We start from the raw sequence: 12,965 nt of genomic DNA on the forward strand, positions 1-12,965 counted from the left end.
CGTGGTAGGGTGGGTGGTGCATAATTTTCCAGGGCACGATGTGGGGAGGGGAAGAGAAGAGATCCAGGGCAGTAGGAGGGCAAAGGCAGAGTTCTTAATAGGAACATATAAGCATCACTACACTTACAGAGGCAGTGGGTAAATGTGTGAGACTTAGGCTCCCTCCACACAGCTGAATAAAACCCTGCATTATCTGCTTTGAACTGGGATATATGGCAGGGTGGACTCAGGCCCATTCCACACAGCTGAATAAAATCCCACATTTTCTGCTTTGAACTGGAATATATGGCAGTGTGGACTCAGATAACCCAGTTCAAAGCAGATATTGTGGATTTTCTGCCTTGATATTCTCGGTTAGTGGAAAGGCCCCTAGAAAATCTTAATCCCAGACTCATTGATTGGATGGAAAAATTTGGGAGAGATCCATTTCTCCTAGACCAGTGATTCTCAACCTGTGAGTCCCCAGGTGTTTTGGCATATTTCATTTATTTATTTATTTATTTCTATCATTTCTACCCCGCCCTTCTCACCAGAGGGGACTCAGGGCGGCTTACAGACTGGCAATTTATGCCGATACACCATAGTACAATAAAATAGAACATTAAAACAGTTAAAACAATTATAATATACAATATACAAAATTTAAAATAGTGTAAAGTGCTTATGCCATTCATCCACCAGACCTTGTACAAAAACCGTATTCCATACAACTCCTAGAAATCCCAGCCAGTTTACCAGCTGTGATGATTTCTGGGAGTTGAAGACCAAAACATCTGGGGACCAAAAGGTTGAAAACCACTGTCCTAAACAATTCCTTAAACTTGATTGACCTCTTAATTCTAAAGTTAGCAAACATTGCTCCATGGTTGGCTGATGTTGCTAACCATACTCTCAAATTTGGATCAGATTCCTCCCCCCTTTCACTCATAGTATAATGTTTCATAAAGTCTTCTGTCCCTTTATTAATTTTTATGCATGAAAAACCTTTAAGGTTGAGTGACCTGGGACAAACATCTCTGGGTATGTCCATTTATATGTTTTCGGAATCATGTTTCACTACTTATTGCTTGAGTTATCTGCAGAATCTCTCATAATCTGGGAAAACTTCCCTTGCAAGAATGCAATATATGGAAATGGAGACACGAAATATCTAGGAAGCACATTGGCATCCTTGCATACATTACTTAACAACTACATATTTTACCATACTTCCATTGCAGTCTGAAACACGCCTTTTCTGTATCATTACTAAGCCCACTGGCATGATAAAAATAATAAGCCACCATCTCAGGTTATTTCACTCAGGTTATCCCTGTATGTTGTAAACCAGTGATAGGAAACACATGACCTTCCAGATGTTGTCAGTCTCAGTTCCCATAATCTCTCACCAATAGCTATGCTGGTTAGGACTGAAGAGAGCTGCAGTCTTACGACATTAGACAGCCACATATTCCCAGTCCCTGTTGTATACAAGAAAAGGCTTTGTGATGGTGGTAATGACAAGTGTCATTACAACTTTAAATTACTTCTGTGTGATGTAATAAGCAAAATACTAGATGATGGCAGAGGGTGGGTTAATTGACTCTATTCACCTACATGGAACAGTAAAAACTGGCTGAAAATATATACAGGGTGTTTGAAAAAGAACTCCCTAGTTTTAAGTACAAATACATTAAAACTAGGGAGTTCTTTTTCAAACAAGATTATTCCCGCATTAAAGATTTTTTTTTTCCAATTAACCCATTGCCCCTCCAAAAAGCTATTCAGAGAAGGTCTTACGGGACTTTGAAGGGCTAATAAGCCATGTCATGCCATGGGTAATGGACATGAATGATAGGTAATCTGAGTACTAGCAGGCATTCTTGTGTGGTCTCCTACCTCTTCTGAATCCTGGGTGTGCAGTCTATAGGTGAGTTGCTTGTCACAATCAGGCATATAATGTTGGCAGTAGTGTGCCGCAGCTGCTGGATCTGACACAATTAGCAATTGCTGCAAATCGCCCTGAAAAAACAAACAAAGAGAAGAAGCATAGCCAGTCAGAATCTCTTTGTAAACACAAACAGAGGGGGGGGGGGAGGAGAGAGAGAGAGGGGGGGGAACAAACAATGCTGTTCCACTACTTTGCCAAGTTATATCTGTTACTGTTTACACCAGAGTTAAGTGACTTGTGTCCTCCAGATGTTGTTGGACTCTTGTTTCTATCAAGTTCTAGAGCAAAGCCAATGGTGAAGAATGAAAAGAGGGAGCCACAGGTTTTCCAGCCCCTGGCTTACATGCATCAACGATGCATGCATATGTGTGAAAAGACTAAAGAATGACATAAAAGTTGGAAACCATAACTTTAGTTGTACCTTCTCCTTCCATAATTAGTATTTCACACTTGCTCTAACTTTTCAGAGTACTTCACCTGTGTCCTTTCAGGAAACTTCATAACAATTTCACAGGGTTAGTATTACTCTCCCTCAATTGTGAACTTCAGCTCTTATTATTCACATAAGGCAACTCTGGCCTCTTCCACACAGCTGTATAAAATCGACATTGAGCTGGATTATATGGCAGTGTGGACTGAGATAACCCAGTTCAAAGCAGATATTAATTATCTGCCTTGATATATGACTGTGTGGAAGGGGCTTCTGTGAGTTAAGAGTGGAGAAAGTTTAGAGTTCATGCTATTGGCCACGCCATCTTTCAAAGTATGATACCATGTCTACCCACAACTGGCAGAAGAAGTTCTGTCTCATCCTAAGAATGTGAAACATTCATCTCTTACTCTTTACAGAACCTTAACCCAGATTGTTTCAGTACAGAGGTAGATATTTCAACTGGTGGTTACACAGTCTACAGGGCCTGGTAAACACTAAATTTCCATATTATTCTCTACTGGAAAAGGAACTCCCTTTGTCTGATTGGCTTTCATCCCAGTCTTCAAATTGGCTGAAAGGTCATTATACATCCTTCCACTTCAATATTTGTCTTGGAGATAACAAACTCTTTTTGCATTTGCCTGATGATAGATCTCATCCAGACCATAGAAAAATCACACTCTTTTGGACTATGACTTCAAGAATCCCCCAGTGATTTGGGGCCTCTGGTCACAATGACTGGGGGATTCTGGAAACTGAAGTCCAAAAGACAATTTTTCCAAGCTCAGATTTCAGCACATATAGACACAGCAGTACATTTCAACTGTTCCCCACACTTTTCATCCCTCTCCTGAGATCAAACCGTTGGGCAACACAGAACTCTATGTCCACCCCATGATGGAGCCTGGCAAAGAATGAAATGCATTCGGAAAGCTGGCATGTTTGCACAATTACAGATTAATGCAATAAATGAAGTCAAAACCAGCTCCCTTCCCTCTCTTTATTGCCTGAGACTAGAATGCCAATGACAAGCCTTGCCAAAATTTTGATGACTATGCCTGTACACAAACACACATTCAGTTACAGCTGGACATGCCCCCACTCCTACCACTGAGCCTGTGTAAACCGGGCCAGCCCTGGTGCACAAGGAACATTTGCTCCCAATAAATCATCTTATACAATATGGCCAGTGGGCCTGCTTCCAGCACAGCCTCCGGAACTGCCTGCTCCCACCTGCTCAGCTGGGACCCGCAATTACTCTGCTGCTCCCAGCATTCCTTTAGAGATGGAAAGAAAAAGAAATATCCAGGCAGTAAGATGGGAAGTTGGGGGTGGGGGAAACAGGGGCTGAGTCATGGCCCAAAGGATGGGGTCGGGTAGGGACAGCAAAGGCTAGATCAGGCAAAGGAAGCCCCCTTGTTCAAAGGAAGTCTCAGGAAGGAGGAGGGTGAAGCAGACGGGATTAGGAGAGCATCCAGATTCCCACACACATAAATAAACAACTAAATGCATATGGATACACAAAACAATCTGAAACATCTGCAATCCCAGCTATGTGCACTTGTGCGGAAAGAAAAACATGGAGGACTCAGTGTATACACACAGTTTCATAGGCACACAGAGTGTCATACTTCTATAATGCTGACACCCAATTCTCCTTTTCCATCCTCTTATGGATCCTACAAACACCAGGTTCCTATTCAGGCACTACTTGCTATGGTGACCTAATAAAGCAGTGGTTCTCAATCTGTGGGTCCCCAGGTGTTTTGGCGTACAACCCCCAGAAATCCCAGCCAGTTTACCAGCTGTTAGGATTTCTGGGAGTTAAAAGTCAAAACATCTGGGGATCCACATGTTGAGAACCACTGCAATAAAAAGTAACATTAAATAGTAAAGGTAAAGGTTTCCCCTGACATTAAATCCAGTCATTGTCTGACTCTGGGGGTTGGTGCTCATCTCCATTTCTAAGCTGAAGAGCCGACGTTGTCTGTAGACACCTCCAAAGTCACGTGGCTGGCATGACTGCATGGAGCGCCGTTACCTTCCCGCCGGAGCGGTACCTATTGATCTACTCATATTGGCATGTTTTCGAACTGCTAGGTTGGCAGAAGCTGGAGCTAATACGTAGCAGGCGCTCAATCCGCTCCCGGGATTTGAACCTGCGACCTTTCGGTCTGCAAGTTCAGCAGCTCAGCACTTTAGCACACTTCACCACCCCACTCCAAACAGGACTCGGGCTGGCTTATAAAGAGTAAAAAACACAGTGCAAACACATAAAAATACAATGTGATAATATCAAATAATATCAAATAATATCAAAACCTAACAGAAAATTGACCACAATACAAAAACCATAGCAAAAATAAAAAACATAATACATAACGACAATATCAAAAACCTAACAGACTGACATAGCAATAGCACCATAGGGAATAAAGCAATTTAATTTTGTTTACTGGATTTAAACATGTTGTCCACCAGAAGCAAAACCAATACAAGCCAGTTGGCATTGGTGCAGCTATAAACCACCATCACAGTAGAATTATAATCAACCATTTTCAAATGCCTGCTTCCACGTCCAAGTTTTTAATTCTTTCTTAAATAAAGCTAGGGAGGGAGCCTGACTAATTTCTTTGGGGATGGCATTCTAGAGCTGGGGTGTCACCACCGAGGAGGCCCTTTCCTGCATGCCCACCAACCGCATTGTGAGGCTGGTGAGACCATGAGAAGAGTCTCCCCGAGGACCTTAAAGCCTGAGCAGGTTCATTGGGGGAGACGCAGTTACACAAACAGGTTGGACCCGAACTGTAAAGGGCTTTATAGGTAATGACCTACACTTTGAATCGGGCCTGGAAACTCACAGGCAGCCAGTGGAGCTGCTTTAACAGGGGAGTGTTGTGCTCCCTATAGTCTGTTCCTATTAGAAATCTGGCTGCTGCTCTCTGCACTAATTGCAGCTTCCGAACCGTCTTCATAGGCAGCCCCATGTAGAGTGTGTTGTAATAATCTGTCTGGGACATAACTAAGGCATGGGCCACCATGGCTAGATCAGACTTTTCGAGGTACAGCCGCAGCTGGTGCACAAGTTTTAATTGTGTGAAAGCCCTCCCAGCCACCACTGACACCTGAGCTTCAAGAGTCAGTGCTAAGTCCAGGAGGACTCCCAAACTTTTTTTTTCGTGTCAGGAGCCTGCTTCTCACTGCTTCTGGAGTGTGAGAATTGGCCGTCTGCAAGGACGTTGCCCAGGGGACGTCCGGATGTTTTGATGTTTTACCATCCTTGTGGGAGGCTTCTCTCGTGTCCCCGCATGGAGCTGGAGCTGATAGAGGGAGCTCATCCGTGCTCTCCCTGGGTGGGATTCGAACCTGGCAACTTTCAGGTCAGCAACCCAACCTTCAAGTCACAAGGCTTTTATCCCCTAGGCCACCAGAGTGTAACCCCACTGAGCACAGGTAGCCTCCCTATACTCCGATTGGTCTCACAACTGACCAAGAGGACCTGAGCTTCAAGAGTCACTCCCATCCTTCATCTTTTTTTTTCACATAGGAAGGGCTGTGAGTTTGAAGAGGAGAGACTCTTACATGTGCAGAGATTCTCTTGGTGATCACGAATCCAAGAAAACTCAGAGAAAAAAATTGCCTGTGCTTCATTCCAAAGTAAGATGGTGCAATCATACTCTACTTCCAGACATAATTTATGCTGTGAACATCTTGTGTGTAGTATACCCCACCAAGCATGCTGATTTAGTAATACAAAGATGGTGCTTGGGGACTGAGTGATTTACTGTGGCACGTGTAGCAATGATATTCTCAAGTATGGCAGAGGTTAGGCACTAACAGGAGGTCAGAAACAAATTTGCATTTGTGAAATCTGCCCTTCATATTCAGTATTTGCTTTCAGAAACTGTCTCTCATGTATTCTTGTTATGTTTCTCTTTCCCTGACTCACAATTTTATTCACACACACATTTTATTTCACATACCTTCCAACTATTCTAATTTGGCTAGGGACAATCCCTCTGTCATCCCTCTTTTTCAGCTGCTTTCAAAATGCCCTATTTTCTCTTTCTTTCTGCTTTCCCTGGGCCCTTCCACACAGCCATATAACCCAGAATATCAAGGCAGAAAATCCCACAATATCTGCTTTGAACTGGGTTATCTGAGTCCACACTGCCATATATGTTCCAGTACAAAGCAGATAATGTGGGATTCTATTCAGCTGTGTGGAAGGGGCCCCCTTTGTCCTCAGCCTACTTTAGTCGTAGCAAACTGAATTCACAGTACAAAAGTAGTTTATTCTCAGTTGACTCAGGACCCTTCTACACTGCCATATAATCCAGAATATCAAGGCAGATAGTCTACATGATCTGCTTTGAACTGGATTATCTGAGGACGCTTCCACACAGGACTAAAATCCATGCTGAAGCAGGTTTAAATAACCCACTTTGGCATGGGTTTCAGCCCCCACTCCCGAACAAAAATCCAGGCTTTCTGGGTTGGAGGGGGGTATGCCACCCAGAAGCCCCCCAATTTCCCTCTAAAAGTTAATGAAAAATACCTAGCCCTCATAACCTCCCCCCCGGCACCCTCCTGAGGACATAATGCCTGAGGAGACAGGAGGAGTCCTTGCCCATCATTTCCCAGTGCCAGGAGAATGAGAGAAGGGAAGTTATAGCAGCCAGCTACCTTTTGATTAACATTTAGGGGCTAAATTGGGGGGAGGGAATGGGCGCCATCCTGAACCTTTGGGCTCCAGGAGCCCAAAAGATGTGAGATGGCAATGGAGACTCAACCCAGGGTAGTCCCCTCATATGTTTGCAGGTCTTTGCAAATTCTTTATACATATAGAGCCATGTACCTGTGTATCTGTAGCCATACATATACATTATTTTTATATATGAATTTACCCTCATATGTTTGCAAGTCTCTGCAAATATCTATATAAAGAGAGATGTCTGGATAGATATGAATATATTCTTACCTACCTATATATAGGGCTTGCAAATATTACAGGGGGGAAATGAGCACACAAATATATATATAGACATGTCTAGATAGATATGAATATATATATATATATATATATATATATATATATATATATATATATGGGGCTTGCAAATATTGTAGTGGAAATGCACACACACACACACACACACAGAGGGGGGATTTGCAAACGTTTCAGGGGAAATGCATATGTGAAATTAGTAGCTATAATTATAGATCTATATCTAGCTCTGCATTGTTTATGTAAGCATTGAATGTTTGCCTGTTACTATGTTGGAAGCCGGCCTGAGTCCCTATGGGGAGATAGGGTGGGATCCAATTGAAGTTTTTATTATTATTATTATTATTATTATTATTATTATTATTATTATTATTATTATTAGGTTATTGTTGATACCATATTGTTTTTGTTGCCCCTACTTTTCCACTTATAGAGCTAGTTTATTGCTTTTCTTTGAAATACGGTAAATATTCAAAAACATTTAACCCACTGATGCCTCAATTAATGAAATTTTATTGGTATCTATTTTTATTTTGAAATTTACCCATAACTGTTGCATTTCCCACCCTCGGCTTATACTCGAGTCAATAAGTTATCCCAGTTTTTTGTGATAAAATTAGGTGCCTCAGCTTATATTCGGGTCAGCTTATACTCGAGTATATACGGTAATTCAGAAGAAAACAAAGAAACCTTGGTTTGTTCTGAATTAATTCATTTTTACCAGAAGCATTGTTTGGACGCCTTCAGTAAAAACCGAGACAGGTCCCGGATTTTACATCTCTTTGGATGTTAATTCAGTCTACACTGTCATATAATCCAGTTCAAAGAAGATAATTTGGATTTTATACAGCTATGTAGAAGGGGCCTCTGCAGGGGAGATAAGAGAGGGGGACATAGTTTTGCTCTTTCCAATATGCTCAAGTAAAAGCAAAGTTTTGCCTCAGCCTCCCACAGAAGAAATGTTCTTCTTCATTAATAACTTTTATACTTGGATGTTACTTGACCTCATACATTTCTGATTTTCATGTTTTCTCTCAAAGGCTCTTTAAAACAAAATTTCTCACAGATGTATGCTCAGAACAATTTCAGATGGTGCCAATTCACCATCTTAAAAGGCATGGAGGCTGGGGAAGCTAAATGGGAAGCCAGGAGTAGCAAAGAGAAGGAGAAAGAAAAAACCAAGTGGACAAAGAGAATGGAAAGGCAAGAAGGAGAGAAGGGCATATGCAGAGGAGAACTGGGGACAGAAATTGGTCATTTATTATTTTGAATGACATAACTGATTTTTACCTTAATATTGGGGTATAATACAATGAAAAAAAACATGAAGGGCAGATGCAGTGACTACAGCCTGAGTGCAAAGGGATCACTGGCATATATTCACTGCACATTTCAAAATGCCGTCCATATTTAGTGTTTGCTACCCGAAAATACTAGTAGAGTTCCAGCATTGTTGCAATGAGCACAATTGCTCTGCAGAATGGCTTCTACAGTGCTGGAGGAACAGAAGGGAGAATCCCACAATGATCTTTTGTTTAACAGTAACTGAATTTGGCACAATGCGGAGCAACAATTGCCTATAAAAATTATAGTCCTTCCCGCAATTGTATTGTGACATTTCTAGAGCCACATACCCCACCGCCTCCAGCTCAGGCTTTTTGATGCTTTTGCTTAGATAACTCAATTCTGCTTCTGGGGGGTTTAACCGCATTCCTTCCTGGAAGCAGGAAAGTGGATAGAAAATCGTATACAGCCTAGCTTGGGAACATACCTCCAAATTGCTACCTCTATTCCCAAAACCAGCATAGGCAAAAGAAGTCCTGTTGGCATCAACTTTTTATCACTGTTGACAACAGATGAGGACTCACCTAAAAGCTCCCAAACTAGTATGCCTGAGCTCTGGCTGTCGTAAGCCACCACCCAGCACCCTAGCAGCAGATGGCCCCAGGCCAAAGGTCTCCCAAGTGCTACAACAAGAGGTGCTTGTTCATGGGCAACACCCCCAGGGCCCAGTCTAAATGCCTTCAAAGACCCTTGTGTCCTCTGACATTTTATGCCAGTGGAAAGAATGCAGGACTTGGGGGGGAGACCTTTGTTGTATTGAGAAATCAGTGCCTGGAGTAAAGTCGGGGCTGTTCCCCTAATAATACTACTGGTAGCAGTTAATGGAAGGGCATGTAAGTACTGCAATTCTGTTGTAGTACAAAACTGTATATTTACATAGGACCATTGACCCAGTTGCTCTGCTACTTCTTACAGCCCTCTTCTTTCCTCCCCCTTTCCTCAGACCCCTGGTTCTTAGTTCCCTGTCAACTGGCTACAACCTCATCATTCCTCATCAGTCCAGGGCCTTGAGTTGATGGGAAATGTGATCCAAAACATCTATAGTGCACCAGACTGGATTTGATGAAAGGGGAACTACATTGTTGAAGATAGAACAATGCCATTTTTGTTTTCCTTCTCTCCCTTCTTGGTTCCCTTGTCATTAGACCATAATTTTTGTAAGAGGAGTTTTATTTGTTTTTCTTTTTTAAAATGTCTAAACCAATGGTTCTCAATCTGAGGTCCTCAGATGTTTTTGACCTTCAACTCCCAGAAATCCTATCAGCTGGTAAACTGGTTGGGATTTCTGGGTGTTGTAGGCCAAAAACATCTGGGGACCCCAAGTTGAGAACCACTGGTCTAAGCAAACTGACATGTTCTCCTTCTTCACAGATAACTGATGAATATTCTGAAGTAGCTGAATTGTGAGCAACGAATCATGACACTTCACTACAACTGATTTCAAAATTTGCTCTGCCACAAGCATAAGATACTATAGATGGTCTTAAGGGGTTAATTTACTCCAAGACACTTAGAGTATTGCTTCCCCTTTGCAAGTCCACCTACTCAATCCTGTCTGCCTGCTGTCCTGTCTGCATTACATTCCAATTCCATTTCCAGGAGAAAAAGCCTCCGCATAAATCCTGGTCGCCACTACAGACACACAAAGGCACTCTTCCCTGAGCTCCTTTAATCACACAGCAGCATGCACCAGAGAGGAAAGATTGGAAGCAGAGGGAAATGCACAAGTCACTGGTTTTCTATGGCCTGCTGGCATCTGTTTTTCTTTCCCAGGGGATCAGGGTAGTTATTAGGGCAGCAAAGGGCACCTGGGCTCTGCCAGCTCCCCAAACTCATGCCAGGCATACAGAGAAGGAGCGGCAAGCAGGAAAATTAGGAGTCAGGAGCTCTTGTAAGAAATAAGCCTGGTTCAAATAAGGGAAATGTTATTTCTTTTACCTACAACTTCCAGAATGTCTAATGGTTGTGTTGACTGTGGGAATCTGGAAGCTGTAGTCTAAAAGTAAATTATCCAAGCCCTGGTGTTGTTGTTTTTTTATCGTGTCAGAAGCGACTTGAGAAAATACTGCAAGTCACTTCTGGTGTGAGAGAACTGGCCATCTATAGAGACGTTGTCCCCAGGGATGGCCGAATGTGTTATCATCCTGCTGGGATGCTTCTCATATGTTCCCACAAGCTAAAGCTGACAGACAGGAGCTCACCCTAACTCACAGATTCTAACCAGCAACCTTCAGGTCAGCAACCCAACCTTTAGGTCAGCAGTCAGGGTTTAACCCATTACACCACCGCGGCTCCTCCTGGTGTTAGTGCCATCATGAGACCTTCTATTTGTGGGACTTGTGCCCAAGCAATTTTTTGGGGAAAGACAGTGTGGTCAAGAAGTTTGAGTGTTGAACTAAAACTCCAGGAGACCATGGGCCAAATCTTGACAGCCATGGAAATTTTCTCTAAAAATCTTACCAAGAAAAGCCTATGATAGGTTTGCCTCAGGGATGTATACGGAAATGATGTAGAGGCATCCTACAAAAAACTCATTTTTAATAACAAAGAAAAAGTAAGAAATAGAAATATTATAAAATAAAGTTTCAAGAATACAATGCCGAATTAAAGAAAGAGAGAAAAATGAGAAGAAAAACAAGTGACTTTCGATCTTTCTTTCAGGAGTTTATACACACATATGTATGTCTCTCTTGCCAAAATTTCCACATAACAGCCTCTTTCAATCCTCTAGTCTTTCTAATAACCAAAACCAAAGTCATTTTCAGAAATCTCTACTGACCTTTCTCTTTCAAACCACACAATTTGGCTATGATGACAGCAAGACTTCAATAGCAACATTTTAAGAACCTGGATGCCTGACTTTCTTTGCAGATGGGTATACAGAATGATTTTTTAAATTTATAATTTACTTCTTTGTTATATGTAAATTCCAACTTTCCTTCCCACTTTATTCCTGCAATAATCATGCAAGATAGCTCAGACTTGGCTACAGTATAACCAGCAACAAATGTTCCAGATATGAATGGGGGAAGAAGACAAAAGTATTTGAGATTTCTAAATCATCATCCTTACCTCAAAAACGTCTTCATCTGGCCGCCGAGCCCCAAGCAAAGTAATTCCCTCGATACTGACAACAGGCTGTTTACTTCGTTTCAGGGGCAAGATGAGAGGGTCCTCACAGTCCACACTTAAAGACACATTTTCACCTTCCACACTCAAAGCAATGCGATGCCACCTGCCAGGAAATAGAGACAGCAGCTCAGCCAGTTAGGGTACATTAGGTAGGGAAAGGAGAGCTCAAAGAAATAGGACACTAAAAACTAAGTCCAGATTATATGTTGCATACTTCAAGTCCCTTTTATACAAGTGTAGGGAGTGAGATCAGACCTGGAATTGGATTTCTATAAATGTAACTCTTTCCAGACCTTGGTGTAGGACAAGGTACCAATAAAACTCAATCAGATGAGATAAAGGTACCTATCCTCCCTCATTTTCCAAATCTGGTCAAGAAATTGATGTTCCTTTATTCCAGTGGTTCTCGACCTGAGGTCCCCAGATGTTTTTGACCTTCAACTCCTAGAAATCCTAACAGCTGGTAAACTGGCTGGGATTTCTGGGAGTTGTTGCTTTATTCCATCTCCCTCCCCTCTCCACCAGTGAGGTAATAAGCATGTTGATCTGAGACATTTTTTTTTTCAGAATTAATGTTATAGAAGCCCTGTTTTGGACCCAATCTGACAACCCTGGGTACATGAGCAAATTCATCTTTTCAATTGGTCACCCAATGTGAGAGAGCTGGAGCCGGGCTGTGGAGTAGGCTGGTTAGCAGCCAGCTGCAATAAATCACTCTGACCAAGAGGTCATGAGTTCGAGGCCAGCCCGTGTCGGGGTGAGCACCCGACATTAAAATTAAAAAAAATCCCCTGCTCGTTGTTGACCTAAGCAACCCGAAAGATAGTTGCATCTATCAAGTAGGAAATTTAGGTACCACTTATATTTGGGGAGACTAATTTACGACACCATTAAAATTTACCCAGACGCCGTTGGAATGAGGAAGTTGCCGTCACAGTTAATGATGAAGCAGGTGCTTCCCCTGTGGCCGGAATCAAGCATACCCTCAGGAAGCAGGAAGCTGGAGAAGGTTTAAATTACCTCTGCATCTGTCTCTGTCTCTGTTCTATGTTATATGGCATTGAATATTTGCCTTATATGTGTACAATATGATCCGCCCTGAGTCCCCTTCGGGGTGA

General features: G+C 42.3%; 1 protein-coding gene across 2 annotated transcripts in view; it reads right to left on the minus strand.

Annotated features, from left to right (window-relative positions):
- The window catches only part of col5a3 (collagen type V alpha 3 chain), a 182,327-nt gene that overhangs the window by 111,036 nt on the left and 58,326 nt on the right, over window positions 1-12,965 (minus strand). For both annotated transcript variants that reach the window (XM_062971053.1, XM_062971052.1), the window contains exons 4-5: window positions 11,788-11,950; window positions 1,879-2,001 (exon numbers count right to left, since the gene is read on the minus strand). In XM_062971053.1, coding sequence (XP_062827123.1) covers window positions 1,879-2,001; window positions 11,788-11,950 — 286 coding nt within the window. The remainder of the gene's footprint in view (window positions 1-1,878; window positions 2,002-11,787; window positions 11,951-12,965) is intronic.

The sequence above is a fragment of the Anolis carolinensis genome, chromosome 2 (genome assembly GCF_035594765.1).
Source record: "Anolis carolinensis isolate JA03-04 chromosome 2, rAnoCar3.1.pri, whole genome shotgun sequence".
NCBI classification, from domain to species: Eukaryota; Metazoa; Chordata; class Lepidosauria; order Squamata; family Dactyloidae; genus Anolis; species Anolis carolinensis.